The 23,656-nt window shown below is 42.0% G+C and overlaps 2 protein-coding genes across 2 annotated transcripts in view; one reads left to right on the top strand and one right to left on the bottom strand.

Annotated features, from left to right (window-relative positions):
- LOC136873862 (calpain-9) overlaps positions 1-23,656 on the bottom strand; it is a 1,061,895-nt gene that overhangs the window by 638,178 nt on the left and 400,061 nt on the right. The window lies entirely within an intron of this gene.
- Positions 1-23,656, top strand: part of LOC136857160 (piggyBac transposable element-derived protein 3-like) — a 50,194-nt gene that overhangs the window by 4,003 nt on the left and 22,535 nt on the right. The window contains exons 2-3 of the mRNA XM_068225706.1: positions 8,525-8,812; positions 20,400-20,467. Coding sequence (XP_068081807.1) covers positions 8,525-8,812; positions 20,400-20,467 — 356 coding nt within the window. The remainder of the gene's footprint in view (positions 1-8,524; positions 8,813-20,399; positions 20,468-23,656) is intronic.

Below are 23,656 nucleotides of genomic sequence, written 5' to 3'. Positions count from 1 at the left end.
GGTGAGGCCGCCTGGGCGAGGTACTGGTCATTCTCCCCAGTTGTATCCCCATACCCAATGTCTCACGCTCCAGGACACTCCCTTGAGGCGGTAGACGTTGGATCCCTCACTGAGTCCGAGGGAAAAACCGACCCTGTAGGGTAAACAGATAAAGAATAAGAATAAGGAAATTACACCAATAATGAGGAAATTTCATGTCTATAAAACACAACAGTCTTACTCGCAAAATATATGAAGATGGATAGTTCAGTTCATTATTGGTGCCTGCTATGGTCTTTCCTTATCAAATTTCTATGAATTTTCTCTGAAAACTCCTTTCCCTCATGAATTGAAATTGAATCTTCTAATTTAAAATCATACTACAAAGCAACGACCTAAATTCGTAAAATATACTACTATTTCCTTTGCAATAACACAGCACAGAACACCCGTGGAACTACAATCAAGAGGCCTGGCGTCACTGAACTAAGCACAAACAAAGCAAGCGCGCCCCTCGTGGTCTACTGCACCGTGCGCTCGCTGCCATCTTACTACGCTAGTCATCTTCTATTCGGCTTACTGCTACCCAAGCTACGAGCCATCCATGTATAGAGATCAGTGGCTGCCACCCCTGGAGGCCTGGGTTCGATTCCCGGCTCTGCCACAAAATTTAAAAAGTGGTACAGAGTCCACTCAACCTTGGGAGGTCAACTGAGTAGAGGTGGGTTCGATTCCCACCTCAGCCATCCTGGAAGTGATTTTCCGTGGTTTCCCACTTTCCTCCAGGCAAATGCCGAGATGGTACCTAACTTAAGGCCACGGCCACTTCCTTCCCTCTTCCTTGTCTATCTCTTCCAATCTTCCCATCCCCCACCAGGGCCCCTGTACAGCATAGCAGGTGAGGCCGCCTGGGCGAGGTACTGGTCATCCTCCCATTTGTATCCCCCGATCCAATGTTTCACGCTTCAGGACACTGCCCTTGAGGCGGTGTAGGTGGGATCCCTCGCTGAGTCCGAGGGAAAAACCAACCCTGGAGGGTAAACAGATTAAGAAAGAATAACCGTAAAAATGTTGAAGCTGAAATCCATCCTTTTATATCTCAAACTTAATTTGTGATAACATTCATAAGCTTCGAAAAGGCATATGATTCGATAGTACCACCCTGATCGGAATGTAAAATGAATTGGTCTAGACAGCAAAACCAGAAGAATCATCCAACAAACATTGACCAACACCACATCGAAGGTGACGTTCAGAGGAGAGATTTCAGGCGCTTTTGAAATCAAGACGGGAGTTATACAAGGAGGTGGACTATACCGGGGAGTTACAAAACAACGTTACATACTTGTTACGCTTGGAAAAATGGGTTAAACTGTATGCAGTGCTTAGGTACACTGATACTGTTGCTCTGGTTATAGGTAGTTTTAAGGCAGCAAGTGAAACGAAAGAACCTCTTCTGTCCACCCATGTCAAGAACCATTGTTCAGAAGCTTCCTTTCTGTAACATGCCCTTGTCACCTTCCAAATTAGTAGGTTCCGTTAAACGTCAGGGAACAACTCCATGTCTAGACGTTACAAATTGGTCATGATAAATGTGTGTCTAGAGGAAATCCTAACAATGATCATGTCGAGTAGTTCTTAATCAATCAGGCTCAAATAACCAGGGAGGTACAAAGAAAGTATTAAAGTAACACAACGACTGTATTACGAATTTTTCTCCTGTTCTGTCACGTCAGAACTGAGTCTACGTTGACCTCTATATTATACTCATAATCACTGACATGAAAGACCCGTTCTGTAGCTGAAACATTCTGCTCCACCCTATATCACCTTCCTCTCCACTAAACTTGAATTTATTTATTTATTTATTTATTTATTTATTTATTTATTTATTTATTTATTTATTTATTTATTTATTTATTTATGTATCGCATGATATAAGCAAAAGAGTGTGCACACATGCATTCATGAATCATTCATGCATTGAAATGAAATGGCGTATGGCTTTTAGTGCCGGGAGTGTCCGAGGACAAATTCCGCTCGCTAGATGCAGGTCTTTTGATTTGACTCCCGTAGGCGACCTTCGCGTCGTGATGAGGATGAAATGATGCTGAAGACGACATATACACCCAGCCCCCGTGCCAGCGAAATTAACCAATTGTTAAAATTCCCGACCCTGCCGGGAATCGAACCCGGTACCCCTGTGACCAAAGGCCAGCACGCTAACCATTTAGCCATGAAGCCGGACATTCATGCATTGCCATGTATTCAACCACATGGAATATTCCCACCTTATCTGCTGCAATTCCGTAGATGTACGCTGAGAGCATTCATTACTGAATGCTCTCAATTAATTAATTATTTTTTAATTCAGTCATTCATTCATTCATACAGTCATACAGTTAATACACAATGTCTGTTCTAATCCAAGGATAACACTATTTAGACTTGTGACACAAATAAATATTTGCACTCACACAAATCAATAGGGGTAATATACTTGTTGCTCTAGACCAGGCCCTCTCAGAGTGCATGTGCTTGGTGCATGCACTGTGCACGGTGCAAAAGACAACTTCGCTTGGTTGACCAGAGTGCAGACTCCCACTCCTCGATTTGGAGCAATAGCGCGGTCTCTCTCTTTCCCCACGCCTGTCTCGCTCGCACCCCCTGTCTCCCTCTTCCTCACTTGCTGGGTAGCGCTCCAGATGCGAGCCGAATTGAGCCGAGCTCAGCCGGGTAGCCCAGAGACGAAGCGTTGGTCCGAGCCGTGCCGAGCGGGAGCGATGCACAGTGCACGGAGGTCTTGCACCTCTATTTGCACGCGTGAGATTTTGGGCGTTTGAGAGGCCGCGTTCTAGACTGTGTAAACATGTTAACGTATAGATTAAAATAAAAAATAAAAATCTTGGAAACTACAATTCAGAGATCGGGTTTAAATAGTGAGTAGGCGTAATTGTAATATTTAAGGTAGTGAAGATGATGCTTGTTGTTTAAAGGGGCCTTACATCTAAGTCATCGACCCTTAATGGTACAAAATGAGATGAAATTCAATGACAATTTAAAAGTCCAAAACTCATCCGCTGACCAGAATTCAAAATGTGATGATGAAGAATGAATGGATGAAAATGAAATTCAAATAATCAGCAATCCACCTGACAATACTGAACATTAATAGTCATTCCAAAATTAATTCACTGACTAGAATTAATGGAAAAGAGACGATGAACAATGATTATGAACTTTAAACAATCAGTGGATCCGACCCGCAATGCACCACCTTCCCAGAAACTATCTCAAACCAATAGTATTACTGACCAAAGGACTGATGCCAAAGCGAAAACCTTAATCGATAATGCTTGTTGTCTAAAGGGGTCCAAAATCCAAGTCAACTGCCCCTCATAATGGTACTTATCGCTGGTACAGTAGAACCATAGTATTTCTCATTTAGCGGTACTAATCAAAAGTAGTGTAGACTCACGGTGTTCCACACATTATGGTACTACTCAAAGGTAAAATAATACGCACAGGTAACGGAGACCTATGGTGTTTCTCACATAATGTCGCCACTCATAGGCAACGCAAACCCATGGTTTTCCTCACTTAGGTGTGCTAATCACAGGGACTCGTACTATTCTGTGGTGTTTATCACATAGTGGGTACTAATCACAGGCAACGCAGTCCCACAGTGTCGCTCAAATAGTGGAACTAATAACAGGCAACGCCCAGACACGTGGTGTTTCTCACATAATGGTACTAATCACAGGCAATGTAAACCCGTGGTGTTCCACATATACTGTAGTGGTACTAATCACGGGTACTGTAAAACCCATTCCGATTCACCCTCTGTTGCTACTAATCACAAACCTATTGTGTACCCAATATAGTGGTACTACTCGCAAGTAAAGGCGACCAATGGTGTTCCTCGCATGACAGTACAAATCACAAGTAGTTTCATGGTTCTAATTCAATTACCCCTTGGACGCCCCTTTCAGTCACCTCTTACGACACGCAGGGGATACCGTGAATGTATTCTTCTTCTGCGTCCCCCATCCATAGGGCGTATTTAAAGTAGTAATAGATAAATTAATTGTAACAATGATTGCTCTATTCCCAGTTCCTCGCAATCAGGAACTAGGGGATGGGAGTATTCTATCCTGTTCTAAAGAAGACATTAATATTTACAAATTTACAGAGGCATATCGTCGCTGCCGGGACAAAACCTCCTATGAGAATTATTTTAGGTTTGAACTTTGGCCGGTAAGGTTCTGTCATCTAAGGTGTGATATTGTGTGAATATTGTCAAGGCATTCTCGCTGTTCATAATGTATGTGCTGCGGGTAAGTGTATCTCCAAAAATATTATCACATAGGAGGTTTTGTCCCGGAAACAACGATAAGATAAAGCAGGCTTGTATCTGTAAATCTAAACTGTCTATCCATTCTATGGCTGCGGATGTTGCCAATCGGACCGATTTCCCCGATATGCTCTCTATCACATTCAAATACAATGTAGTGAACTTTTATGAGGGAGCACCGCAGTCACATTGGGGAGAAAGAATTTAACCCCATTTAAAGAGTGGTAGTCCGTGATTAGTCTGAATCCTACTGAGGACAGTCCACGTTCTTCTTGGCAGGTTAACACCAGTTGCAGGGCTGTTTCCAATTAAATGACTCCAAACTTGAAAGTACTCCATTCAGCTCTCCATTTTACATTCAGCTGAAAACGGTCTTCTATGATAGCAACTTGCTTTACGTCGCACCGACGGTGGGATAGGAAAGGCCTAAGAGTGAGAAGGAAGCGACCGTGGCCTTAATTATGATACAGCCACAGCATTTGCCTGGTGTGAAAATGGGAAACCACGGAAGACCATCTTCAGAGCTGCCAGCACTGGGGTTCGAACCCACTATCTCCCGGATGCAAGGCCACAGCTGCGCGGCGCTAACCGCACGGCCAACTCGCCCAGTGATCGGGGGATGTCTAGACCTCAGCCGGTTCCTGTTCAGACCAGGGATGCCGCAGTGAATACAAGGGGCGGCGTTACTCTGGATCTTCTTATACTCGTGGATCAGAGCAACTTTCTTGCGTAGGTCAGGTGGCATGATGTTGCTGAGGATACGGAGCCAGTAAGTGGACGTAGGTCTAATGAGTTCACTGATTAGTCTCATGGTGTTATTGAGCTAGGTAACAATGGCACACATGATTCGCATGGCGTGGTTTTTTATTGACACCAAAATAAGGTAAATAAAGCTTCACTAACAGTGCCTTTTCTGGTAACACCAATATGCCACGATTGCAGGCGCATCTGACGCCCTCTCTCACGTCAGCTCCTTTTATACCGTCCGTGCACTGACGTGTTGCTGTCCAGCGCCATCTATTGGCCTGTTTGTGCACTCGTTGTTGGTGTCAACAAAACCCCATGTCATGTCAAGCACGTGTGGCCATTTGTACATGATGTGTTGCTATCCAGCGCCATCTGCCGGTCATTTTCTGTACTTTATAGATACATATATGTATGCACAGCGACCTAAAGGTAAGAAAGTGTCTGGTTCACGCAGTCACAGGCATATTCTTTTCCCCGCCGTGATCTATTCTGAGAGTGAGCCATGTTCATGCTCCTTCTGAGTAAATTAGAGGGACTGCCCTAGATCGAGGGGTACCGTACGGTAACAATTAAACTGATACTAATGCACTTCATCAATTTTCACACTATTTATTTTTAGGATAAATAAACTGACTAACGGGATATAAGTGAAAATAAAAATATATTAAATTTAGTTAGAATATGAGCACCTGGATACACTATGAGAACTCGTGTTCAATGCCTATGATCCAATCCGGCAACAGCCAGGGTTTTCCCAACGAATGCGCGATTCTATGAGACTCAGGGTGGAAGGCTGAATTGTAATGGATAGCGGTCACATCGAGTAGGCTACATATTGTTAAATGTATGGGTATTTGCTTTACGTCGCACCAACATAGATGGGTCTTATGGCGACGACGGGATAGGAAAGGCCTAGGAGTATGAAGGAAGCGGCCATAGCCTTAATTAAGGTACAGCCCCAGCATTTGCCTGGTGTTAAAATAGGAAGCCACGAAAAACCACCTTCAGAGTTGCCGACCGTGGGATTCGAATCTACTATCTCCCAGATGCAACCGCACGGCCAACTCGCCCTGTTGTTAAAAGTAGATCGAAGGTATCGTGATCATTGATGGTAGTGGTAGCGGACCATAACTCCGCAGATATTGGGTTTGCGATCTTATTCGAGGACAATACGAATGGTCAGATCATCTATGGATTCCTACACGCTCAGCCTTTTATATCAAAGAGTTAGTTAATTGATCTTATTTCTAAGGCGAATATATACCATTCATGCCCAAGAAGGATAACGTACGTCCTTGAAATCTGTACTCTGAGTAAACACCACTTTCTACACAGCTGTTAAACACCGTGAGTATTTACACAACTAATTAATGGGTAACCACACCGAGACAAATTATTGATTTGTACCTGAAGGTAAGGCATTCACGCCTAGGCAGGTGGAGACCGGTGTTATTAATACAATCAGTGTTCACTTCCGCCCAGCCCACTCGCCGAGCTGTTCAAGTGCCAAGCGCGAACAATGCTTTCAGCTCCCGGCTATAACCACAAGATTCAGCATTCGAGTACAGCACTGTACTGTGTTCTGTTATGAATGCCTTGAGATTCATTATTTGGATTAAAGGAGAAGTTAGGAGGCGTTTTTTCTATAACTATAACTTCTATAAATTAGTCGGACGATACGGAAAGGGCATCACGATCATCATTCATCATGTCTGGGTCCTTGTTCTCATGATCCTGGGTTCGGATCCCGACAATGTTGATTAAATGCTTAATTCCCTTGGATCGGGAACTAGGTCTTTGTGCTGTCCCCAACATTCGTACGACTCAAACACCACACACAACGCTATCTTCTACTACTTATAGAAGCATTTCCCATACACGGCAGACGCTGCTTATTCTCGTTGGAGGGTCTGGCATACAAGGGCTGCACAAGGCTACAAATAGCTACATGATTCTTTTTTACAATTGCCTTTACGTCGCACCGACACAGGTCTGTCTTACGGCGACGAAGGAGCAGGAAGGGCTTATGAGTGGAAGGATGCGGCCGTGGCGTTAAGGTACAGCCCCATCATTTGCCTGGTGTGAAAATGGGAAACCACGGAAAACCATTTTCAGGGCTGCCGACAGTGGGATTCAAACCCACTGTCTCCCGGATGCAAGCTCACAGCCGCGCACCCCTAATCGCATGGCCAACTCGCTCAGTCTACACAAAATCATCATGATCATCATCATCATCATCATTCAGAGATCACTAGCGTTGAAGACCATGCGCTGCTTTCACTGTCGATCTCCTACTTTTCTCTTCAATCTCCTCGACGCTCAGCTGGTTTAAATTTTCCAGCTCATTCCACCATGACTGTCTCGGGCTTTTTAAAATTTTTTTTACAAATTGCTTTACGTCGCACCGACACAGATAGATCTTATGGTGACGATGAAATAGGAAAGTGCTAGGAGTGGGAAGGAAGCGAACGTGGCCTTAATTAAGATACAGTCCCAAAATTTGCCTGGTATGAAAATGGGAAACACCGAGCACGATAGCTGCAGTCGCTTAAGTGGGGCCAGTATCCAGTATTCGGGAGATAGTAGGTTCGAACCCCACTGTCGGCAGCCCTGAAGATGGTTTTCCGTGCTTTCCCCATTTTCACACCATGCAAATGCTGGGGCTGTACTTTAATTAAGGCTACGGCCGCTTTCTTCGCACTCCTAGCCTTTTCTTGTCCCATCGTTGCCATAAGACATAGATATCTGTGTCGGTGCGACGTAAAGCAACTAGCAAAAAAATGGGAAACCACGGAAAACCATCTTCGGGGCTGTCGACAGTGGGGTTCGAATCAAGGGAAAAGGATAGAGTAAGGGGCCTTCTCTATGGATAGCATACAGAAGAATTTCACTTGCTGAAATCCTGTGAAGAAACCCCAACTGTTAGAAGGAAAATTCTGAATACCAATGAACTACATATGTTAAGTGAGGATGAGAACGGCTGTAGAATTATTAGGATGATAAGCAAAGAATGGTACGAGCCTAGTAATCTCGGTAAGTTCTTAATTGTAATTAGGAATGTATACGTAAGAAAGTAGCAATATCCTATAATATATGTAGAGTGGACTAAGGCTTGATAGCTAAGTTTGGGCCACGAATCTGTTAATGTACAGTATTATAGTATACAAGAATATGTCACGTGTAGAGAAGCCTTCCCTTTATGGTTTTGCAGAAAACATGGCATTACTTTCTTACGCACCAAAGAAGTCAAAAGCAGTGATTTTGGTATCTTTCATGCATCACTCCATGGTATATGATCCTGACACTGGAAAGTTTGAGATTATTGCTTTCTACAAAATGACTTAAGGAGGTGTAGATGGCCTGAATCAGAAGAGTGTGAACTACTCATCCACTCGAAGAACTCGTAGATGGCAAATGACAATATTTTTAATATTGTTGATATAGGATATGGTTTCAATGCGTTCATTCTTCATCAAGCCTACCCTGATGTTGAGAAGATGGATAGTCTTGATTTCATGAAGAAACTTGAAAAGTCTCTGGTCTATCCACAAATGTGTCGGAGGCTTACTGACTTGAAGATTCTTCCACATGAACTGACATTCTGCATGAGGAGGATTCTTCAGATTGATGACGAACAAGAGCAACCTGAACTGTCTAAATTCTTCGAGGTTCGTAAAACATTCTACTTCTGCGATCCTAAACTGAAAAGAAGAACGAAGTACCGTGCCAGAAGTACGGCAAACCTATCTGCTTGGAGTGCGCCAAAAATATATGCTTGGAGTGCGCCAAAAATATCTGCCGAGAGTGCTTTACGGATAAACGATACATTTTTGAAGTCTAATATATATTTCTATGTATTTTGAACATCATAGCTACATCTGGAGACATAAAATATTTTGAGTTATCTATATATATAAAATTGGACGTTGGTATGTTTGAAGCTAATAGACTCAAAAACTACTAGACCGATTTCGCTGAAAATTTCACGGCTTGTTCTTATTACATCTGAGAGGGATTATGAAGTGGTTTCAACGAAATCTGGTTCGTAGTTCGGCACTAAGGGGTGAAAAAGTAAATAGGGGAAGATAAGCAAACCGCAAGACAAGTCCGATCAGCGGGTTGCCTACCCAACAGTATGTGAAGATTATGATGTGTTCCTTTTATCAAATAGTGTGGGGGCAGGACACCCCCTCCCAGCCCAAAGGGAGAGGATGAAATGTAAAAGTAATCGAAAACGACCGATATTAGTGTCGTATATGCTGAGGTAAATAAACGTACACAGGCAGGACAACGTCTGTCGGATTTTGCTACTAGTTATATAAATGTAAAAATAACGTAACAAATTCTTTGATAAGGAGAATGGACTTTGGATCTCAAAATGTAAATTTATATTTTGAGTGTTCCAATAATTGTATGTTATATTTGTTTCTATGGTATTTGTGTAACACTGAAATAGCAGCGAAATGATGCCTAGATTTTTAAGATGAACAGATGCGTCCACATTTTTGGAGAATCATTCTAATATTTTAGTATTATCTCTTTAATTTTTAATTTTTTCTTGTACCTTTTGCACTAACATATTTGAAAACATGTATTTAAAAGAATTAAGTTGAATAAAAAACACGAATTTAAGAAAATATTGTTTAATTTAAAAGTAAATATCCGGAGTCTGGCAGACGTATGATACTTTGCTAGTGGTTTTAAGTCACACCGACACAGATAGGTCTTATGGCGACAATGGGATAGGAAAGGCCTAGGAGTTGTAAGGAAGCGGCCGTGGCCTTAATTAATGTACAGCACCAGCATTTGTCTGGTGTGAAAATTGGAAACCACTGAAAATCATCTTCAGGGCTTCCGACAGTGGTATTCGAACCCAGTATCTCCCGGATGCAAGCTCACAGCCGCACGCCCGGTACGTATGTTACCAGTTATGTTACAAAAATAGATCATACCAGTTGAGGGTTAATTAGCCTAGTGAGTATTATTATTGTTGTTATTACTCCTCAACATAATTAATTGTTCAATTTCATGTAATAGATGGAATATTTCTACCTTAGTTGCTGGTGTTCCATAACTGAGGGCTCTCCCCAAAGTTACTGGTTATCTGTGACTGGGAGTAGTTTCCTTTTCTTTCATGCTTGCATAAATTCTGTCCATTCATTCATTCATGAATATAATTAAATTATGAAATCCATTTATTTATTTATTTATTTATTTATTTATTTATTTATTTATTCCATGCATAATGTATATTGAATGTGAAGGAGAACTCTGTACAAACTTATGACATGAATAAAGCCTGGTACTAATTCCACGTAAACATGGAAGTTACTTGGCTATAACAACGATATCAGTGGCTTGTTTTGTTAAATCTAATTCATCCTGAATTTATTTTCATATTCCAGAATATTCGGCATTCTGTAGCTGTAAACAATTTCATTCTCTCCGATTCGAGTTTTATTTTTATCCCCGGCTGCTAAAGGTCTGTTGAAGAAGATGGACCACGCCCGTACAGAGGTGTTGGTAGTCCAGAGAGGCGTCGCGCCGGCGCTCTTTCATAGACGGTGCCGCCTAATATTGCCTATTGTCCGTAACGTGCACACGCTACGGGCGTGAGACTCGTGCCTCTGTTCTTATGCCGCTCACCATACATCATCCTCCATAAATAAATACAATACGCACAATACTTTTTTATTGGCTGTAGGACAGAATTCCATTGCAGAAGATTGTGTCACATCCCTGTTTTTTGTTTTTTAAATTGGCTTTAGGTACCAGACCAAACAGCCAGCTACAAATGCAGTGGCATACAAAACAAAACAGTAAATATACACGTAGAATTCATATACACATATGAATCTTTCATAATATTGTACTTGGATTACGTAGTTTTAATAGTTTGAGTCCTTACAGAATACTCACACACACATACACAGAGAGACAAAAAGAAATTGAAACATTGGCGCTGTAATCTGTTTAGTGATTTTTTACGATGTTGTAACACGTCAAACTGAGTGTGGTTGGAAGTTGATTGAAAGTAAAGTTGTTAGTCATTTTTTCCATTACACATTACAAAGATGGCACTAGATGTGGTTGAAGTCAGCGATTGCTTGACGGTCACAGGAACAGTAAGATGAGTTCAGGACTCCGGTCCGATAGAGATGGTTTGCAAAACTGCCGTGATTGAACCTCATGCGAATAAGAGAAGTGACGTATCGGCAACAAGCATTCCATTTAGAGAACCAAGGTGAGTGAGGAGGGTATGGTTGGACTGCAACGTATTGTTTTACCCGTTGCCTTTTTGTTAAATTCCATTCTTCTTCAGTATGCGTTCGGGAACGCTGCTTGATACGTGGCCCATACAATAGTCTCGAGGCACTCGTGAATATAGGCGTTGGCCCAAATGCGTTGCTGATCTAGCTAGCCAGTCAATATATTCGTTGTGCAGGTTACCTTTATGGCCAGCCCCGCAATATAGGGGGTAACGGGCCTGCCTCTTACTCGGAGGCCCGGTGTTCGATTCCCGCCCAGGTTAGAGATTTTGAGCTGCATCTGAGGGCCGGTTCGAGGTCTACTCAGCCTACGTGATTACAATTGAGGAGCTGTCTGACGGTGAAATGTAGGCCCCGGTCTCGAAAACCAAGAATAACGGCCGAGAAGATCCGTCGTGCTGACCACACGACACCTCGTAATCTGCAGGTCTCCGGGCTGAGCAGCGGTCGCTTGGTAGACCATGGCCCTTCGGGGCTATTGAGCCATGGGTTTTTATTTTAGGATGACTTTATGGCTAGGTATCCAAAGAAAGTGTACCTCAATATTGAGAGGTGTAAATTGTCGAAATCTCTGAATGATCAGGATTTGATGGCCCGCTAGTTTGTATGTAATAGGTGACTATAAAGTATTGAAGACTCAGAGAGTCAGTAATTATAAGAACTGCTGAAGGTTTAACACTTAAACTGTAAGGTAGAGCTTCGGAAATATCGACAGCTCCTGCTGTAAAAATAGTGCAGTCATGTGGTAAAATTAACATCCCTTTTTTATCCTGGAATCATATGATTATTAATATACCTTTTCTGACGATAAGTTCGTGAAATAAGTAGAAGATAATAAATGTTTGAAAATGTATAGGTTTCTGGTCTGGGGTTTATCTGGAATTAGCGTCATCATCAATTTCCTGACACCATTGTAACCATGGAAACCGGTGTTGTCTACGTACACTACGTGAGTAGCGCCATCTTCTCACTGTGCGTTTTCTTCCTGTAACTAAGAGCTTCAGATAATTTTGTAGCAAGTGAATCCTGTTCTCCTCCACAATCCAGAATTAAAATCTTTCCAACTTCCCGAAAACTGAACTCAAGACCTTGGAACATGAGACAGGCCTCTACACCAGAGGGCTAGCTATTTTCTTTTATTAAAGAATTTGGCCAATTGTAGACCGCTTAGAACCTAAGACTACGGTACAGTATTTTTATTTTCTTCCCGTAACTTCATACATCGGCCGATCGCCTGCCCCTGCTCCTCTCGGAGATTGACGTCGAATTCGCAAAAGCGAAAAATCGGCATAAGTGATCTGTCGCCGCAAGGCCACCCTGTTATTTATTATGTCATCTGCGATTATCAGTCTTTTTTTTTACAATTTGCTTTACGTTGCACCGACACAGATAGATCTTATGGTGACGGTAGGATAGGAAAGGGCTAGAAGTGGGAAGGAAGTGGCCGTAGCCTTAATTAAGGTACAGCCTGGTGTGAAAATGGGAAACCGCGGAAAACCATCTTTAGGGTTGCCGAGAGTAGGGTTCGAACCCAATCTCTCCTGAATACTGGATACCGGCCGCACTTAAGCGACTGCAGCTATCGAGCTCGGTGATCTTCAGTCTTTGTAGATCCTATCGTATCTCTTCCAGCGAACCGGTGGTGTGTTTTAATTTCGAGATGTAATTAAAGCTTTTCTTGTCACATTTGCTATGTCAGAAAGCTGGCCGCTGCCTGTTGCTGGGCGTCAGAGGGAAGGGAAGGGAAGGGAAGGGAAGGGAAGGGAAGGGAAGGGAAGGGAAGGGAAGGGAAGGGAAGGGAAGGGAAGGGAAGGGAGAAGAGGGGATTTGTGAAATGGGAGACAGAGTTAATGCTCGATGTGAATGCACACGTTTCTCGTTCGTTTCGCATAGTCGCTTCCCAACCCCAGTAGACAGTTTGTTCTGCACAAATTGTTTACTATTCGATCCCCGTAGATAGAGAAGATGAACTTGTAACAAGAATAAAGGCAGCTTTCCACAACGTTAGCGACACACCACACATCGTGAACAGAGTCCAAAGGTCTCTACTATGGTGCATCGAAGTAAGAGGAGGGAATACTGAACATCCACTCTAATCAAACCATTGGGATTATTGTTTCCTTCGTTCAGTATTTGATGATGTGAGTGAAGGAATACACAATCCTGCGGTGGAAGTGTTGCATGTTAATAATACAGAACGTTCTTGCGACCAACAGACGAGAGAATGAACGATCTGGTGAATTCCTTGCCTGAAAAGTGTGTGTTAATTACAGTGTGTTCTTATACTGTTTGTGTGTAGTTACGGCTGTTTAATGAACAAACGGTGGATATTTCCTGTAAGAGACAAGAACAATCCTGTGCGAGTCGAACGAGAAAACTTGTGCATTATCTCTGTCCCCATTATTCCCCCCACTTTCTCTCCCTGGCCTTATCTTCCCTGAAGCACGGCAGCGGTTTGTGCTCTGGTATAACAAATACGGCGAGTTCGTCAATTTGAATCGCACGCCTGGAAGTTACAAAGCAACCTCTTTTTCTCAAAAAGAAAAAACATTTTTTTCTCCACCAATCCGATTGCACCATCGTTTTTAACATCACACGAAGAGCATCCCTGATATCTTTTGTCCGTATAGTTCTGATACACCCTGTAGTAATCGTCGAACAAAAGGTATTTTTCCCCCTGCATTGTTGTGCTTAGGTGTTTTGTGTGCGTGTCCGTGCGCGCGCGTCAAATAAATGATTAAAAACCCATACTTTAACACGCTTTTTCTCTTAGCGATGAAAGATTTACGATCGTAATTGGCTACAGAAGTTATTATTATTATTTTTTTTTGCTTAGTTGTTAAATTACGTTATCCCTGTTATAACCCCACTTAGAATGATTTTTCACACCTTAATTTTCCCGTGAATAATTACATGAACCGTTCCACTCTGCTTCTATATGCTTCACCACGTCCACCTAATATACAGCGTACCATAAATTTTGAGAATTTTTATGACCATTATGTTGACATTTTATGGTTGTTAGGTAATTCCAATATTTATATGGGCTTGATTTATGTAGAGAGACAGGTGAGTGTTCTCAAACATGTGACACGACAGGCATTGCCATTTATGACTTACATTCTCACGGTCTTCAGCTCCCAGGCCAATGCTCCAACCTTACACGCAAAAAGCGCAGATATTTAGACTTCAATTAGCACTCGACAGGCAGCATTAGTTTCGGTTTACAAAATAATATGTCCTTCCAGAACGGGAATTCATATGACACTGCATTATTATTATTATTATTATTATTATTATTATTATTATTATTATTATTATTATTATTATTATTATTATTCGCTGATCAGCCAACTAGGGACCACAATTCAGTTTCTTCATACATCCTAGCAAGTTGCTCGGATTTCTAATATTCCAGTAGGTCAGGCCCTTCAGGGTGCATGCAATGCGCACGGTTGAAAAGACGACTTCGCTTGGTTGACCAGAGTGCAGAACCCCACTGCTCGATTTGGAGCAATAGCGCTGTCTCTCTATTTCTCCAAGCCTGTCTCGCTCTTTCTCCCTGTCTCCCTCTTCCTCACTTGCTCCGAGCCGAGTTGAGCCGAGCTTATCCGAGTAGCCCAGAGACGAAGCGCTGGTCCGAGCCGAGCCGAGTAGGACCGATGCACAGTACACGGAGCTCTTGTGCCCCGATTTGCACGCGTGAGATTTTGGGCGTCTGAGAGGCCCTGCAGTAGGTTTTCATTAGCTCGCTGTGTCAAGCACTTTGCACCAGTTGTTCACTTCACACCCTGTAAAGTCCCGAAAGTCACAATGCTTCTTCTGAAAAGGTCTCGTTTGTGGGCGTCATCTGATCGTAGGTCCATTTCTTTGATGTCTTTCTTGACATTAACGTAACAGAGAATTTTGTTGTTTATGGATTTGAGTCAAAAATGCGTTTGTCCATCGTGAGTCGTCCATCCGTGGTAAGTGACCACACAAGCAAGCCTGCATTTGCGCATTGTGCTCGTGATCTTCTCTATCTTAGATTATTATTATTATTATTATTATTATTATAGTATCAATTACGACGGCCTAGGTTCATTGCTACAGCTTCTCCGTTTCCTTGTTACTTTTCTTTATATATTCTTAATTTTTTCTCAATGTTTTCTCTCCTTTGTTCAGTCCGAATAGAATCGCTATTTTTTTTCTAAATATTGCATGGAAACTTGTAGAATTTTGTAACATTCTATCGCATCAGCGTTGGTTAATTCCTCAACATTAGTAACTTCTTTGGTTTATTTGTTAATCCGTCACTGGATAATCCGGAGTTCTTGCTTCTTCCGTTCAGTTGCATGGGCTGTAGATTTGTATAAAAAGAACATCTGTACCTATCTCTGTGAAATGATGCAAATAAATCGTTCATTATCAATAAACCGAGCTCGATAGCTGCAGTAGCTTAAGTGCGGCCAGTATTCAGTATTCGGCAGATAGATTGGGCGAAACCCACTGTCGGCCGCCCTGATGATGGTTTTCCGTGGTCTTCCATTTTCACACCACCTTAATTAAGACCACTGCCGTTTCATTCACATTTCTAGGCCTTTTCTGCCCCATCGTCGCCATAAGACCTATTTGTGTCGGTGCGACGTAAAGCCAATAGCAGCATTATCAATAAGTGAGTTTCGTTTATTGAAAGACATATTCATGATCATTAGTTTTTCGAAAAGGTAAAAGTTACAGGCCCCTTGGTGATGCTGAGTAATGGTTTATGGTAGGAAAAGTGCAGCTCTCAAGGTCACTATTACTAAGTAAAACATCATCATCATCATCATCATCATCATCAGTTTCCAGCTTCAGTTTCCCAGGTGTGGTGTACAAGTGCTCGTAACTTCTTCCTGTCAAAGTATAGTTTCTGTTCCTCTATGTCCTCCCACTTGGCATTCATTTTCCTGACCTCGAATTTCACTGTGTCCATCCATCGATTCCTTGGTCTCCCAACTGTCCTATCCCCTTTCACTTCTCTGTCAAAGTAATTCCTTGCTGTTCTCGTTCATAACATGTCCACACCATTGTAGTCTGTGTCTTCCTAAAACCTCAGTAACAGGTATTTTGATGCCAGCCTCTTTCCTGTTCGCTTCATTTCTAATCTTGACTTTCTTGGCCTTTTGCTAGTTGCTTTACGTCGCACCGACACAGATAGGTCTTACGGCGACGATGGGACAGGAAAGGGCTAGGAGTGGGAAGGAAGCGGCCGTGGCCTTAATTAAGGTTCAGCCCCAGCATTTGCCTGGTGTGAAAATGGGAAACCACGGAAAACCATTTTCAGGGCTGCCGACAGTGGGGTTCGAACCTACTATCTCCCGAATACTGGATACTGGCCGCACTTAAGCGACTGCAGCTATCGAGCTCGGTCTTGGCCTTTTGGTTCAATGTTCTGATGACATTTATTTATGTTGACCGGATTTTACTATTTGCTTTGTTATGTAGGGTGCATGTTTCAAGTCCATATATGAGAGTTGGAATGAAGTAGGTATGAAACACGGTCAGTTTTGCTTTTTGGGATATTTTAATAATCCCAGAGTATATTTCTCACTTGAAGATAAAATTGAGAAGCTTTCTGATTCCTATTAAGTATTTCTTGGTTTACTGTGTGATCTTTTGAAATTATACTTCCAAGATATTTGAAGTTAGAAACAGATTGCAATTGAGCTCCCTCCAGTAAAATGTTTGAATCTGTGCCTCTCCCGTTGATAGTCATTTCAAAAGTTTTTGTTTTACTGATGTTTTGTCCATGTTCTATAAACTTACCATTCCAGACATTTAGTTTCTCCTGTACTAGTGCTTCATTTTCTCCCCAGATCAGAACATCATATTCAAATATTAGTGTTAGGTTTTTTGCAATATTCTTTGATGGATTTAATTATCCGATCTATGACAATGATTAAGAAGAGTGGTGACAAGGCACTTCCCGGCTGGAGTTCTCTTTTGGTTTCAAATCTATCTGATCTTCCATCCCTTATTTTGACACCTTAAACACTTTTGATACAGCATCTTTATTTTATCAATCAGGAAGTTTGGCACGCCTATATCTTCTAGGCATTCCCAGATTATCTCTCTGGTCACACTGCCGTTAGAAAACCATCACTACGTAAAACATCAGGGGCTGCTAATTTCAAATGACCGTCAGCTATAAGACGTAGCCGTAGGGAATCCACAGGAGGCTGTGGATTTACAAAGTATTAGTTCTACAGTGTGTACCGTAAGAGGGAGGTCACTGATCTGAATGGTAGTACAACCACGGATGACTTGACACTGCATATATCTAGTTGGCCGTGGTACTACACTACGTATCTTAACCTAGGGCCTTCTATTTCAACACACTCTATTTATAGAAATCTACAGCCCGTCCACCTCTCAAGGTCACTGTTGCTAGGTAACACATATTTTGACGTCATATTTAGTCACATCACGTCACATCTAGTAAATTTTCGGATGACCCAAAGCTCTAAGAAATATTCATGTCAAAAATGGCAGGAAAGATGAAAACGTTGTTACAATGGCAACAAACTCCTCGCGGTGAATTGTGTTTTTTATTTCGAATTTAACTCTATGAAAGTGCCATGCCGGGCTGAATGGCTCAGACGGTTGAGGCGCTGGTCTTTTGACCCCAACTTGGCAGGTCCATTGGTATTCAAAGGTGCTCTAATACGTCAGCCTAGTGCCGGTAGCTTTATTGGCACGTAAAGGAACTGCTGTGGGGCAAAATTCTGGTACCGCGGCATCTCAGAAAATGTCAAAAGTAGTTAGTGGGACGTAAAAGATAACATGACTTTATTCATTTTCATTCATGTCGTATCGGCCAACTTTGGATCACATTTCAACTGACTACTTCTGACTTTGATATTAGCCCAGTACTTCCGTATGCGTTCTCCGTATCGTTCCTTCCTCTCTTGCGTCCATGCCTTTCAAGTTTTTAATTTTGGATTCTCTCGAAAAACCTGGAACACTTGAAGTTTCTTCTTAAGTGGGACACGCTTCTGGATGTCATTATGTGTGATTCCCACTTCTTCAAGATCTCTACCTACCTCAGTGAACCACGCCCCTTTGGTTTTCTTCTGCTGAAAGAAGGTAATGATGCGGTTGGTCGGTCTTGTTGGGTGCATTCGTGCTACATGCGCATAAAAGATCACTCTTCTTTTCCGGATGATATCGGTAACCTTTTCTACGTGGGTGTATAGTTCGTCGTTATGCCGCCTTCTGTACTCTCCATTGTCTTTGATGGGTCCTAAGATTTTTCTGAAAATCTTCCTTTCTTTGGCCTCTAGTTTCTCGATCAGTCCTTTTTTATTCATTTGAAGGACATTCTGAAGCGTATAAGAGCTCTGGACGGATGACACTGCAGTATTGCCTCACCTTTGCTTGGAATGATATGGACCTTTTGTTGTACACGCTCTTGGTTAAATGGTACGCCATTTACATTTTGTTCATCCGTAATGTAAAGAATTCTTTCTCTGACAAGCTTGGTGTTATCAGATACTTGAAATTATCTACTAGTACCATTTTTTCTTGTCCCACTGTGAGCTCTCTGGGTGCCAGCTTCTTAACAGTTGAACATTTTGCTTTCTGAAAAGGGAGCTGTAGGCCTGCCTTCGCTGCTTGTGTTTTAAGCTGAAAAACTCGTTCCATGGGTGTGTTTGAGGAATAAAAAAATTGCAAGATTTTTTACAAAGGCTAGGCAGTCAACATAAGTTGTATTATTATTATTATTATTATTATTCTCATGAAAACTAGAAATAAATGGAAATACAGTATATTTACACGAAAATATGAATTTTTTCATGATAAAATGATCATAGTTTCGTCTCTGTTATTGCACATCCCGATAAATTATTGCAAAGTTCACAAGTCTTCCCTGAGCTCTCAAGCACCTACTGTACATTGCAATTCCTTCCCAGCAAGTACTATTATTCCTCTGCAAACATTATTGGTTAACAGTATATCAATTTTAATTATAAATAATAATATGATATTAGTATTTTATGCGCGTAGCTGCATGTATCAATAACTGCGATGCAGATAAATATCACAGTTCACAACCTGGTTTACCCACAATGCAGAAATGCAGATAACCGTGTCTATTAACAATTATTTATTACAATGTCATTCTCATAAATTCTTTATCAAGGATACGAAACACGAATGGAACTACTTCCAGACCTTTCAATTACTATCTTATCCATATTTTGTTTACATTACAACTGTCTGAGTGTAAATTATGACAGGCGAGGCAGTTGTTCCAAATGCATTGCGTAATGTCCTTCTGAGAAAAAGCTAGCTATTTAATTACACTGTGCATACACACAAATTAATTTTTTCTCCAGTCAAGAAAACCAAGCATTAGGGATAAGGACATCGTCCCACTGACCATACGACATATCTATTGTCGTACTGTCCTTGGCTGAATAGTCAGTGTTGAGGCCTTCCTTTCAGATTATCCTGGGTTCGATTTCAGGCTGAGTATTCACCCAATAGTGAATGCATTCCTCCTCTTATGATTAGTGACAGGAATGACAACTGGCCCTAAAACCAAAGTGTGGGAAAAGGAGGGGGAGAAGTAATAATGTTTATTGAATTTACGTCCCACTACCTACTGTTACAGTGTTTGAAAAGACGCCGAGTTGCCGGAATTTTGTCACACAGGATTTCTTTAACGCGCCAGTAAATCTACCAACAAGAGGCTGATGTACTTCAGCACCTTCAAATACCACCGGACTGAGACAGGATCGAACCTGCCAAGTTAAGTTCAGAAAGCCAAATATTCAGCCCGGCGTGAAGAAGAGGAGGTCAACGTGTCCATAAACGAGCTATGCATATACAAGCTACTTCACTTTCGTTTATTAACAACCTGGAGGTTGTCCGGTCCATTGAATCAATGGTTACAATAGCGGCCTTCGGTCCATGGCGTCCCACGTTCAATTACCGACGGAGGATTATGCTCGCATCTTTTTAATTCCTCTGATTCCTGAATTGTGTGTTTGTAATTGTCTCAAGATATATTTCTTCTTTTACAGACAGCACCCCATACTTCTACAGTGTTGAGGTGATAGTACGGCATGGGGATAACTGTAAGTACCTCAGGGTCAGGGTCTGGAATGATCTTCACTGGTGCGGGCAGTTAAAAACGCGCAGCTCTGATCTTGCATCCGGGAGATAGTGGGTTCGTACCCTATTGTTGGCAGACCTGAAGATGGTTTTCCGTGGTTTCACATTTTCACACCAGCCAAATATTAGTGTTATACTTTAATTAAGGCCACGACCGCTTCCTTCCGATTCCTAGTCCTTTCCTATCCCGTCGTCACCATAAGTCCTATCTGTGTCGGTAGGACGTAAAGCAACTTTTAAAAAAAAAACATCTTCAACGGGGTAATCACATTAACGAGGTCGTAAAGAAAGGTCAAAAATCTCTTCATATGATTATGAGGGTATTTAAGGGTTGTAGTAGCCTAAAGATTTAAAGGAGTGCCTCCGTGGCTCAGACGGCAGGGCGTCGGCCTTTCACCGCTGGGTTGCGTGGTTCAAATCCCGGTCACTCCACGTGAGATTTGTGCTGGAAAAAGCGGAGGTGGGCAGGTTCTTCTCCGGTTACTCTGGTTTTCCCTGTCATCTTTCATTCCAGCAACACTCTCCACTATCATTTCATTTCATTTGCCAGTCATTAATCATTGCCCCAGAGGAGTGCGACAGGCTTCGGCAGCCGGCACAATTCCTATCCTCGCCGCAAGATGAGGACTTCATTCATTCCATCCCTGACTCGGTCATTGACTGGAAAACAGGTTGTAGGTTTTCATTCAGTAAAGATGTAAAGGAGACGGTGTATACATCTCTGGTAAGAACCTAATTAGAGTATGTTTCCAGTGTATAGGATCCACACCAGGACTATTGATACGAGAGCTGGGAAAAATCATACGAAAAGCAGCACGATTTGTTCTGGGTGATTCCCGCCAAAGGAAATATTGCAAAGTTGGGAATAAGGAGACGAGATTCTCAAGTAAGTGGTATGTTACGAGTTGTCGATGAAGAGATTACGTGGAATGACATTAGTAGACAAATAAGCTTGAGTGGATCTTTTAAAAGTAGGAAAGATCATAATATGAAGATAAGGCTGGAATTCAAGAGGACAAATCGGGGCAAATATTTATTTGTAGGACGAGGAGTAAGGGAATGGAATAAATTATCAAGGGAAATGTTCAATAAATTTCAATGTTCTTTGAAAATATGTAAGAAATGGCTAAGTGAATAACTGTTAGGGATACTGCCACTTGAGCGACAGCCCAAAATAGAGATCATTGACGACTGAACCACTATAACAACTCTTCATTGTGGAATAGATCCCTGCACATACTTTTAGGTCTCGAATGACATCCGGTAGTAAACCTAGGACCTAGGGAATGTTTTCATTCCCCTCCCCTTAGAAGGGCCACTTAGAAGGTGACGTCTTCTCTCTGGCCAGGAAGTGCGGTGAGTTTGGTGGTTTGCTGGAGTTGGGAGAGGGGAGATGGAGGTTTTATTCGGTAAAGGAGCTGGGAGGGGGTTTCGGCCTCTTGGCTAATTGCTTTATTGAATTTCATTTTGTACAATAGTTTTTTTTACATGATTTCTTGACTTACAATATTATGGTTTTGGTGGTACAAAAGTTGTGTTGCTGCTTGTCCATTTGTTCCTTCTGTGCTGTGTGGTTGCGAGGGAGAGATGTGGATAAAACGGGTGGGACCTCTGGGCTACGGAGATACGATTAAAGAGGTAATGTGTGCGCCAAGTCCACACGTGCTACACATATCGTCATGGGAGTGGGGAAAGCGGTGAAGAGAGAAACGGCCTTCAATAATCTTAGGTCGGAGTGTATTGATAACATCGTACACCAATGGCGTGAACATGAAAGGCAGCTTGGTTACCAGAGAATGAACTAATAGCATTGAGATACTTTTTCACGGCAAGAATTCTTAATTTCGAACGAGGTACAGGAGAGAGTAGTGAGCGCTAATCTGCTTTCTGTCTTAACTATTATTATGTTTTGATTTACGAGCTCTTTGGCCTCCACACCTTTGAGCATGATATTGCCGCCGTCGCAGGTGACATGTACCCACTTGTTTATAAACTCATGCTGTCACCTAATTACAGTACGATCCCGCCAATTTTAATGGACGATTTATCACGAATTACAGTACTCTCTCTGATTCTTAATTATAACCAAATTTATTACTTGACATGACAACAGTTAGCACACACAGCCACTTATTTCTAATTCTCATGTCCCGTTATTCCTATGACAAAATATAAAGCATTTTTGTTGTTGTCTGACGGTCCGGCTTCTTGTCTGAAAGGCTTTCAGTTCAGATGGCCCTGGGTTCAATTCCTGACTGGGTTAATTCCTCCCGCTCTGTGACTGGGTATTTGTATTCATTTTGTTACACATATTCATTAACCCACAACACTACAAACCGCCAGAGAGACAAACAAGAGTGAATACATCCCTCTACTAGGGTTGGCGTCAGGAAAGGCATCCGGCCGTAAGACTATGCTTGATCCATAAGTATTTTACAATTTGCCTGACGTCGCACCGACACACAGATAAGTCTTACGGCGACGATGGAAAAGAATAGGGTTAGGAGAGGGAAGGAAGCGGCCGTGGCCTTAATTAAGGTACATCCCCAGCATTTGACTGCTGTGAAAATGGGAAACCACGGAAAACCACCTTCAGGAATGCCAACAGTGTAGTTCGAACCACATTCCCAGAAATGCAAGCTAAAAGCTGTGAAAACCAAACCGTGCAGCCCGTTCTTGTTTAGGCCATCAGTCGATAGACTACTTTGATACAGTTCTACATATCACCCTATGCTGAGTTAACATTTACATGTCTATTTCATCAAACGTATATTTATTTGCTTTCTTTTCCTCTTTTCTTCTTTTCTTTGTTTCGTTTTTTAACATAGGCACTGTATAATTATGAATAATTGATTCCTTGGTTTGAATATTTTCAAGTTATACTTCGTCAGAACGTTGATGATTTCCTAGTTTTCATTGTGTGACTATTATTGCTCTATCCTAACACTTCCTACTATGTAAATAGTCTAAAGTTCCTAACATTAGACTTGTAAACTATTAAGATTTGTGCTACGGTGTGACTAGTTAATTCGGCGTGGAATTCAGCAAGGAACATATCCTTAAATTATGCACATTGTGTTGCTACCACGCTGTATATTATGAGTTAGTGAATATCTATACATTCTATGTGGCGTGCACCGAACACCATCTACCCCAGCGCTGCTGG

This window comes from Anabrus simplex, chromosome 1, assembly GCF_040414725.1.
Source record: "Anabrus simplex isolate iqAnaSimp1 chromosome 1, ASM4041472v1, whole genome shotgun sequence".
Lineage (NCBI taxonomy): Eukaryota > Metazoa > Arthropoda > Insecta > Orthoptera > Tettigoniidae > Anabrus > Anabrus simplex.
The sequence above is the reverse complement of the archived record's forward strand: the minus strand, read 5'-3'. Positions and strand labels throughout refer to the sequence as shown.